Consider the following 11,063-nt stretch of genomic DNA (forward strand, 5'->3'; position numbering starts at 1 on the left):
GGTTCTACCCACCAGGTTCTACCCATCAGGTTCTACCCATCAGGTTCTACCCACCAGGTTCTACCCATCAGGTTCTACCCATCAGGTTCTACCCACCAGGTGTACCACCACAGTCTGCTCAGACTGAGTTTAGCTTCATACAGGTTCTACCCATCAGGTTCTACCCACCAGGTTCTACCCACCAGGTTCTACCCATCAGGTTCTACCCACCAGGTTCTACCCACCAGGTTCTACCCACCAGGTTCTATCCATCAGGTTCTACCCACCAGGTTCTACCCACCAGGTGTACCACCACAGTCTGCTCAGACTGAGTTTAGCTTCATACAGGTTCTACCCATCAGGTTCTACCCACCAGGTTCTACCCACCAGGTTCTACCCATCAGGTTCTACCCACCAGGTTCTACCCACCAGATTCTACCCACCAGGTTCTACCCACCAGGTTCTACCCATCAGGTTCTACCCATCAGGTTCTACCCACCAGGTTCTACCCATCAGATTCTACCCACCAGGTTCTACCCACCAGGTTCTACCCACCAGGTTCTACCCATCAGGTTCTACCCACCAGGTTCTACCCACCAGGTTCTACCCATCAGGTTCTACCCACCAGGTTCTACCCACCAGGTTCTACCCACCAGGTTCTACCCATCAGGTTCTACCCATCAGGTTCTACCCACCAGGTTCTACCCACCAGGTTCTACCCACCAGGTTCTACCCATCAGGTTCTACCCACCAGGTTCTACCCATCAGGTTCTACCCATCAGATTCTACCCACCAGGTTCTACCCATCAGATTCTACCCACCAGGTTCTACCCACCAGGTTCTACCCACCAGGTGTACCACCACAGTCTGCTCAGACTGAGTTTAGCTTCATACAGGTTCTACCCACCAGGTTCTACCCATCAGGTTCTACCCATCAGGTTCTACCCACCAGGTTCTACCCACCAGGTTCTACCCATCAGGTTCTACCCACCAGGTTCTACCCACCAGGTTCTACCCATCAGGTTCTACCCATCAGGTTCTACCCACCAGGTGTACCACCACAGCCTGCTCAGACTGAGTTTAGCTTCATTCAGGTTCTACCCACCAGGTTCTACCCATCAGGTTCTACCCATCAGGTTCTACCCACCAGATTCTACCCACCAGGTTCTACCCACCAGGTTCTACCCATCAGGTTCTACCCATCAGGTTCTACCCACCAGGTTCTACCCACCAGATTCTACCCACCAGGTTCTACCCACCAGGTTCTACCCACCAGGTTCTACCCATCAGGTTCTACCCACCAGGTTCTATCCATCAGGTTCTACCCATCAGGTTCTACCCACCAGGTTCTACCCACCAGATTCTACCCACCAGGTTCTACCCACCAGGTTCTACCCATCAGGTTCTACCCACCAGGTTCTACCCACCAGGTTCTACCCATCAGGTTCTACCCACCAGGTTCTACCCACCAGGTTCTACCCATCAGGTTCTACCCACCAGGTTCTACCCATCAGGTTCTACCCACCAGGTTCTACCCACCAGGTTCTACCCATCAGGTTCTACCCACCAGGTTCTACCCACCAGATTCTACCCACCAGGTTCTACCCACCAGGTTCTACCCATCAGGTTCTACCCATCAGATTCTACCCACCAGGTTCTACCCATCAGATTCTACCCACCAGGTTCTACCCATCAGGTTCTACCCATCAGGTTCTACCCACCAGGTTCTACCCACCAGGTTCTACCCATCAGGTTCTACCCATCAGGTTCTACCCACCAGGTGTACCACCACAGCCTGCTCAGACTGAGTTTAGCTTCATTCAGGTTCTACCCACCAGGTTCTACCCACCAGATTCTACCCACCAGGTTCTACCCACCAGGTTCTACCCACCAGGTTCTACCCACCAGGTGCATTGGTACGTTTAACTCATGTTTCGTTTGTCAGGACATACTTTGAACTTGTATGAGAAGCATTTTGTAAATTAAGTTCGCTTAATTTACCATCTGCCTTGTGATGTGATTTCTCAGCAGCTTTCTGGCCTCTCTGTTCGGCTCCGTGTTGCAGGTAAAATCTGCAGCGAGCCATCACCTGTGCTGCGTTTTCTTTTTCATTCCAGGATGGTTTTATGACAGCGGGGTGGGGGTCATGTGTTTTTATGAGAGACGACCTTCAGGGCTAATAAGTTGGCCCACTTTAGGGGAATCACTTGTGGATGTTACAAGCTGGAGAAGGCAGAAACTTTTGTTCCTCACTAATTTTGTGTGGATCTGTCCATCTGTGGTTGGTCTTTAAACCCAATAACTAGTTGTGGTATGAGACCACTCTGTGCGGTTCCCATTTGGTTGGGATTACCAGCTGCTAGTTTTGGATTGAGTAGAAGGTTTGTGTGATTAATACTTTTGGTTTTACATGCTCACATGTATACATGTGTTTGGGCAGGTCCTCTTGAACTATTTGGTGAGAATATTCAGTTCTACTGTGGTTGCATAATTGGCTGAGCCCCCTCTGCAGGGTCTGGTGTTTGTTTCATCGAGTTTCCTCTGCTTTTGTTTCAGTGATGGGACCAGCAGTCCTGTTCCTTTGTTTCTGCTACGCTTGGATCTCATGTTTAATGGTAGAGGCAGAATCCTACGGCCCTCTGAGTGTGAGACCACCCAGAGGGCCGTAGGATTCTCCCTTCTTGTTCAGACTAATCGAAGAGGCTTCAACCACGATTCTTGTGTTCCTGAAGGAACATTTTAAGGGGGGGGGGGGGGGGGGGGGGTTTCTTCACTGGCCTTTCAGTGGCAGTGAGTCTTTGGGTGCAGGGGCTGAACAGGTCTGACTTCATTGGTTGTAATGAAGGTGAAAGTGAGCATAAAGAAACCTGATGTGGCTTTGAGGAGATTCTACAATAAATAGTGTTCAGTTTCCAAATTATGTTGCAGCCCAACAAGCCGAGTCACAACGTAAAGCACCTGAACAACCAGTCGGAGTGAGTTTTCTCACAGCTGACCGACCTGTCCGAGATATGAAGGGATCCAACACACCAAACAGACCAGGATGACAGCATTCAGCGACGTTCCTGATGTTCCATCCACTGCAGGCCATATCAGAGGAGACTCACCTGCTGGAAGCTCCTGGACTCGAAAGCCTCCAGCTCGGAGTAGATGAACTCTTCGGTCACACTGATGCGTCTGGTTTTGTCCCTCAGCTTCCTCTGAAACATCTTCACCTCCTGAGGAGCAAAGTCGCCTCCTTCGCTGAACATCCTGTGGAGGAGAAGAATGGCGGTTTTTCCTTTAACTTCCTGCTGCACCTGCTGCAGGTGACGTTACCTGAAGGAGTTCAGGAGACGAGTGGTTCTGGCTCTGGCCTCCTCCAGTCTGACCAGGACCGTCTGCCTGAAGCTGGTCTGAAGGGACTGGCTGTGTTCAACGTGTCGATCCAGGAGGTTCTGCAGGGCTGAGCTAATGGCCTCCAGTCTGCACACACACATGCACACACACGTGCACACACACGTGCACACAGTAAGAGTCCTGCCTCTCCCAGCGGCGGCCGTCAGCTGATCTCAGGTCTGCTCTTACTGCCGGCTGCTGCGGGCCGCCTGCATCTCCTCCTCCATGTTGGACAGAGTGATGCAGATCTCCTGGTTCCTCCTGCTGATGGAGGTCTGCATCTGCTGCAGCTCCACCCTGCAGGAGGTCAGCACCTCCATCACTTCCTGGCAGCAGAGGTCCACCTGCTGCCGGTGGAGCTGCAGCTCGGCTGCACACAGACACAGAGTTAACAACAGAACGGACGGAACCAGAACCGTGTGCGTGTTTGCATGTGTTACCCAGCCGGGGCTGGTAGATGTGGTTCTGGATGTGTTCTGGTTTCAGCTGCTGAAGCTGGAGCTCCTGTTCCGAAAGCACTGCCTCCTTCCTCTCCGTTACCTTGGCAACGGCCAAGCAGTGGAGGTGCTGGACATGCTGCTCCAGGTGGTCCAAAAACATCGTCCGGGTCCTGGACATGGAGCGCAGACACGGTCAGAACCACAGATGGAAAAGGCTGGTGCTGCACCAAGTGTGTGTGTGTGTGTGCACCTGTCCAATGTGTGTGTGAGCAGCTTCACAGGTAGCACGCTCAGGTGTGTTTCCTGCTGCAGGGTGGGGGCGGGGCATCTGAAGGCAGGGCCCTTATAGACCACGCCTCCTGATGATGTAAAGGTGACAAACGTGCTGATGTCACAGATCTGGAGCAGCGAGGACTCCGCCTGAAAAAACACACGGGAACAGGCAGAACCTCAGAACACATCCGGCTGGTTCTGTTGGACCCAACCTGAGACAGGAGAACAAACACATGGGAACAGGCAGAACCTCAGAACACATCCGGCTGGTTCTGTTGGACCCAACCGGAGAACAAATACATGGGAACAGGCAGAACCTCAGAACACATCCGGCTGGTTCTGTTGGACCCAACCGGAGAACAAACACACGGGAACAGGCAGAACCTCAGAACACATCCGGCTGGTTCTGTTGGACCCAACCGGAGAACAAACACACGGGAACAGGCAGAACCTCAGAACACATCCGGCTGGTTCTGTTGGACCCAACCGGAGAACAAACACACGGGAACAGGCAGAACCTCAGAACACATCCGGCTGGTTCTGTTGGACCCAACCGGAGAACAAACACACGGGAACAGGCAGAACCTCAGAACACATCCGGCTGGTTCTGTTGGACCCAACCGGAGAACAAATACACGGGAACAGGCAGAACCTCAGAACACATCCGGCTGGTTCTGTTGGACCCAACCTGAGACAGGAGAACAAACACACGGGAACAGGCAGAACCTCAGAACACATCCGGCTGGTTCTGTTGGACCCAACCGGAGACAGGAGAACAAACACATGGGAACAGGCAGAACCTCAGAACACATCCGGCTGGTTCTGTTGGACCCAACCGGAGAACAAACACACAGGAACAGGCAGAACCTCAGAACACATCCGGCTGGTTCTGTTGGACCCAACCGGAGAACAAACACACGGGAACAGGCAGAACCTCAGAACACATCCGGCTGGTTCTGTTGGACCCAACCGGAGACAGGAGAACAAACACATGGGAACAGGCAGAACCTCAGAACACATCCGGCTGGTTCTGTTGGACCCAACCGGAGAACAAACACACGGGAACAGGCAGAACCTCAGAACACATCCGGCTGGTTCTGTTGGACCCAACCGGAGACAAGAGAACAAACACATGGGAACAGGCAGAACCTCAGAACACATCCGGCTGGTTCTGTTGGACCCAACCGGAGAACAAACACACGGGAACAGGCAGAACCTCAGAACACATCCGGCTGGTTCTGTTGGACCCAACCGGAGAACAAACACACGGGAACAGGCAGAACCTCAGAACACATCCGGCTGGTTCTGTTGGACCCAACCGGAGAACAAACACACGGGAACAGGCAGAACCTCAGAACACATCCGGCTGGTTCTGTTGGACCCAACCGGAGACAGGAGAACAAACACATGGGAACAGGCAGAACCTCAGAACACATCCGGCTGGTTCTGTTGGACCCAACCGGAGAACAAACACACAGGAACAGGCAGAACCTCAGAACACATCCGGCTGGTTCTGTTGGACCCAACCGGAGAACAAACACACGGGAACAGGCAGAACCTCAGAACACATCCGGCTGGTTCTGTTGGACCCAACCAGAGAACAAACACACGGGAACAGGCAGAACCTCAGAACACATCCGGCTGGTTCTGTTGGACCCAACCGGAGACAGGAGAACAAACACATGGGAACAGGCAGAACCTCAGAACACATCCGGCTGGTTCTGTTGGACCCAACCGGAGAACAAACACACGGGAACAGGCAGAACCTCAGAACACATCCGGCTGGTTCTGTTGGACCCAACCGGAGAACAAACACACGGGAACAGGCAGAACCTCAGAACACATCCGGCTGGTTCTGTTGGACCCAACCGGAGACAGGAGAACAAACACATGGGAACAGGCAGAACCTCAGAACACATCCGGCTGGTTCTGTTGGACCCAACCGGAGAACAAACACACGGGAACAGGCAGAACCTCAGAACACATCCGGCTGGTTCTGTTGGACCCAACCGGAGAACAAACACACGGGAACAGGCAGAACCTCAGAACACATCCGGCTGGTTCTGTTGGACCCAACCGGAGACAGGAGAACAAACACATGGGAACAGGCAGAACCTCAGAACACATCCGGCTGGTTCTGTTGGACCCAACCGGAGAACAAACACACGGGAACAGGCAGAACCTCAGAACACATCCGGCTGGTTCTGTTGGACCCAACCGGAGAACAAACACACGGGAACAGGCAGAACCTCAGAACACATCCGGCTGGTTCTGTTGGACCCAACCGGAGACAGGAGAACAAACACATGGGAACAGGCAGAACCTCAGAACACATCCGGCTGGTTCTGTTGGACCCAACCGGAGAACAAACACACGGGAACAGGCAGAACCTCAGAACACATCCGGCTGGTTCTGTTGGACCCAACCGGAGAACAAACACACGGGAACAGGCAGAACCTCAGAACACATCCGGCTGGTTCTGTTGGACCCAACCGGAGAACAAACACACGGGAACAGGCAGAACCTCAGAACACATCCGGCTGGTTCTGTTGGACCCAACCGGAGACAGGAGAACAAACACATGGGAACAGGCAGAACCTCAGAACACATCCGGCTGGTTCTGTTGGACCCAACCGGAGAACAAACACACGGGAACAGGCAGAACCTCAGAACACATCCGGCTGGTTCTGTTGGACCCAACCGGAGAACAAACACACGGGAACAGGCAGAACCTCAGAACACATCCGGCTGGTTCTGTTGGACCCAACCGGAGAACAAACACACGGGAACAGGCAGAACCTCAGAACACATCCGGCTGGTTCTGTTGGACCCAACCGGAGACAGGAGAACAAACACATGGGAACAGGCAGAACCTCAGAACACATCCGGCTGGTTCTGTTGGACCCAACCGGAGAACAAACACACGGGAACAGGCAGAACCTCAGAACACATCCGGCTGGTTCTGTTGGACCCAACCGGAGAACAAACACACAGGAACAGGCAGAACCTCAGAACACATCCGGCTGGTTCTGTTGGACCCAACCGGAGAACAAACACACGGGAACAGGCAGAACCTCAGAACACATCCGGCTGGTTCTGTTGGACCCAACCGGAGAACAAACACACGGGAACAGGCAGAACCTCAGAACACATCCGGCTGGTTCTGTTGGACCCAACCGGAGAACAAACACACGGGAACAGGCAGAACCTCAGAACACATCCGGCTGGTTCTGTTGGACCCAACCGGAGAACAAACACACGGGAACAGGCAGAACCTCAGAACACATCCGGCTGGTTCTGTTGGACCCAACCGGAGAACAAACACATGGGAACAGGAAGAACCTCAGAACACATCCGGCTGGTTCTGTTGGACCCAACCGGAGAACAAACACAGGGGAACAGGAAGAACCTCAGAACACATCCGGCTGGTTCTGTTGGACCCAACCGGAGAACAAACACACGGGAACAGGCAGAACCTCAGAACACATCCGGCTGGTTCTGTTGGACCCAACCGGAGAACAAACACACGGGAACAGGCAGAACCTCAGAACACATCCGGCTGGTTCTGTTGGACCCAACCGGAGACAGGAGAACAAACACACGGGAACAGGCAGTACCTCAGAACACATCCGGCTGGTTCTGTTGGACCCAACCGGAGAACAAACACACGGGAACAGGCAGAACCTCAGAACACATCCGGCTGGTTCTGTTGGACCCAACCGGAGACAGGAGAACAAACACACGGGAACAGGCAGAACCTCAGAACACATCCGGCTGGTTCTGTTGGACCCAACCGGAGAACAAACACACGGGAACAGGCAGAACCTCAGAACACATCCGGCTGGTTCTGTTGGACCCAACCGGAGAACAAATACATGGAAACAGGCAGAACCTCAGAACACATCCGGCTGGTTCTGTTGGACCCAACCGGAGAACAAACACATGGGAACAGGCAGAACCTCAGAACACATCCAGCTGGTTCTGTTGGACCCAACCGGAGAACAAATACATGGGAACAGGCAGAACCTCAGAACACATCCGGCTGGTTCTGTTGGACCCAACCGGAGAACAAACACATGGGAACAGGCAGAACCTCAGAACACATCCGGCTGGTTCTGTTGGACCCAACCGGAGACAGGAGAACAAACACACGGGAACAGGCAGAACCTCAGAACACATCCGGCTGGTTCTGTTGGACCCAACCGGAGAACAAACACACAGGAACAGGCAGAACCTCAGAACACATCCGGCTGGTTCTGTTGGACCCAACCGGAAAACAAACACACGGGAACAGGCAGAACCTCAGAACACATCCGGCTGGTTCTGTTGGACCCAACCGGAGAACAAACACACGGGAACAGGCAGAACCTCAGAACACATCCGGCTGGTTCTGTTGGACCCAACCGGAGACAGGAGAACAAACACATGGGAACAGGCAGAACCTCAGAACACATCCGGCTGGTTCTGTTGGACCCAACCGGAGACAGGAGAACAAACACATGGGAACAGGCAGAACCTCAGAACACATCCGTCTGGTTCTGTTGGACCCAACCGGAGAACAAACACACGGGAACAGGCAGAACCTCAGAACACATCCGGCTGGTTCTGTTGGACCCAACCGGAGAACAAACACACGGGAACAGGCAGAACCTCAGAACACATCCGGCTGGTTCTGTTGGACCCAACCGGAGAACAAACACACGGGAACAGGCAGAACCTCAGAACACATCCGGCTGGTTCTGTTGGACCCAACCGGAGACAGGAGAACAAACACACGGGAACAGGCAGAACCTCAGAACACATCCGGCTGGTTCTGTTGGACCCAACCGGAGAACAAACACACGGGAACAGGCAGAACCTCAGAACACATCCGGCTGGTTCTGTTGGACCCAACCGGAGAAAGGAGAATCTGACGCCTGAATAAACAAACTTCAAGCTGCCAAAAGTCCAACCAGTTTGGTTGGTTTCAAACAAACTTATCAGAACCACCTCATAAGGATCCAGTTTGTGGACTTTGGGCTTAATCAGAACAGCAAACAGAACTGCAGAGCTGGTTCTGGATAACGTGTCATGACTCGCTGATTAATCACCTCGGTCAGCCAGTCTGAGTTAGGGGCGGAGTTTGCATCACTCCTCCAGCTGATTGGACGTTTCTCAGCCATCTCCTCGGGTCTCGGTGCCCCCCCACCAGCTCCTGTAAGAACAGAGAAACCGACAGATCAGACCGGACCAGAGCACTTAAAGCCTCTGAGTCTGAGTGCAGGCAGACGGACTGACCCGGGACCAGCCTGGCGCCGCTGGACGGAGCCGGGTTCTGCAGTTCTGCGGGATTCTGCGGAGGAACAGCTGGTTAGCAGGAACAGTGACCAACCCAGAACCCTCTGTGTGCTTCCGTGTGGAACAGGACCCTGAATTCAGCAGATCTTATGGAAACCTTTTCCCTCCTGTCACCAAAGCAAGGATGAAGAAGGAGTTCTGAACAACTTCAGGAGTTCTGAAGAGTGAAACGGTTTCAGAACCCTTCTGGTCCAAACCGGTCAGCATCTCTGCTGCGCTCTCTTATTGTTTGGATGAAGAATTCCAACAAACAAACTCTGAGAGAACGCTGGAGGTTTTGGTTCCAAACAAGGGTCTGTTCTGCTAATGGGATCGTGAAGGGACACTGCTGGGTGCCAGGTGTGTTGGACTGGGTTGCCATGGTTACCGGTATGCAGGTGTGTTTGACGTGGAACAAGGAGCTGATCCTGCTGCTGTAGGAGAGCGCCTCCTCCGTGAAGAGGGCGGGGAGCTGATCCAGCAGCTCCAGCTGATCAGAGACACAGCGTCTGCAACTGCACACACAGCAACTCCAGCTGCTTCAAATGAACTTTATTCAAACTGTCGCCCAACAGACCGACCCCCAGCAGGTGTGCTGCCCCACCTGTGCTCCATGTCCTGCAGGCAGACAGCTGTTTTATCCAGACTCCTCTTCAGAGCATCCTCACTGCTCTCCTGCCGGAGTCCACCCAACAGGTCGTCCACACGCACCTTCTTCCTCTGAAACACAGCAAAGCATCACTGGGCACTCACCTGTCTGTAGCTCACCTGTCTGTAGCTCACCTGTCTGTAGCTCACCTGTCTGTAGCTCACCTGTCTGTAGCTCACCTGTCTGTAGCTCACCTGTCTGTGTCTCACCTGTCTGTGTCTCACCTGTCTGTGTCTCACCTGTCTGTAGCTCACCTGTCTGTGTCTCACCTGTCTGTAGCTCACCTGTCTGTGTCTCACCTGTCTGTAGCTCACCTGTCTGTGTCTCACCTGTCTGTAGCTCACCTGTCTGTGTCTCACCTGTCTGTGTCTCACCTGTCTGTAGCTCACCTGTCTGTGTCTCACCTGTCTGTGTCTCACCTGTCTGTGTCTCACCTGTCTGTAGCTCACCTGTCTGTAGCTCACCTGTCTGTGTCTAACCTGTCTCTAGCTCACCTGTCTGTATCTCACCTGTCTGTGTCTCACCTGTCTGTAGCTCACCTGTCTGTGTCTCACCTGTCTGTGTCTCACCTGTCTGTAGCTCACCTGTCTGTGTCTCACCTGTCTGTGTCTCACCTGTCTGTGTCTCACCTGTCTGTGTCTCACCTGTCTGTAGCTCACCTGTCTGTGTCTCACCTGTCTGTAGCTCACCTGTCTGTGTCTCACCTGTCTGTAGCTCACCTGTCTGTGTCTCACCTGTCTGTGTCTCACCTGTCTGTGTCTCACCTGTCTGTAGCTCACCTGTCTGTAGCTCACCTGTCTGTGTCTCACCTGTCTGTAGCTCACCTGTCTGTGTCTCACCTGTCTGTAGCTCACCTGTCTGTAGCTCACCTGTCGGTAGCTCACCTGTCTGTGTCTCACCTGTCTGTAGCTCACCTGTCTGTAGCTCACCTGTCTGTGTCTCACCTGTCTGTAGCTCACCTGTCTGTGTCTCACCTGTCTGTATCTCACCTGTCTGTAGCTCACCTGTCTGTAGCTCACCTGTCTGTG

At 53.4% G+C, this 11,063-nt stretch overlaps 1 protein-coding gene across 1 annotated transcript; it reads right to left on the bottom strand.

Moving 5' to 3' along the window:
• Nucleotides 1-2,964: 2,964 nt before the first annotated feature.
• LOC140308997 (coiled-coil domain-containing protein 180-like) lies at nucleotides 2,965-3,717 on the bottom strand. Its single transcript, XM_072386839.1, has 4 exons — nucleotides 3,547-3,717; nucleotides 3,298-3,444; nucleotides 3,087-3,231; nucleotides 2,965-2,979 (listed from the first exon to the last, which is right to left on the bottom strand). Exons 1-4 carry the CDS (start codon nucleotides 3,675-3,677, stop codon nucleotides 2,965-2,967), a joined length of 438 nt encoding a protein of 145 aa, XP_072242940.1. The 5' UTR covers nucleotides 3,678-3,717.
• Between the last annotated feature and the right edge of the window lie 7,346 nt (nucleotides 3,718-11,063).

This window comes from Leuresthes tenuis, unplaced genomic scaffold (assembly GCF_036924035.1).
Source record: "Leuresthes tenuis unplaced genomic scaffold, fLeuTen1.0.hap1 SCAF_6, whole genome shotgun sequence".
Classification (NCBI taxonomy): domain Eukaryota; kingdom Metazoa; phylum Chordata; class Actinopteri; order Atheriniformes; family Atherinopsidae; genus Leuresthes; species Leuresthes tenuis.

Coding starts and splice junctions, on each gene's coding strand:
- LOC140308997 (XM_072386839.1), bottom strand. CDS start 3,677: ATGGAGGTGCTGACCTCCTGCAGGGTGGAGCTGCAGCAGATGCAGACC. Junction 3,445..3,546: donor GCGGCCCGCAGCAGCCGGCA/GTAAGAGCAGAC, acceptor GTGTGTGTGCAG/ACTGGAGGCCATTAGCTCAG. Junction 3,232..3,297: donor CGTCTCCTGAACTCCTTCAG/GTAACGTCACCT, acceptor TCTCCTCCACAG/GATGTTCAGCGAAGGAGGCG.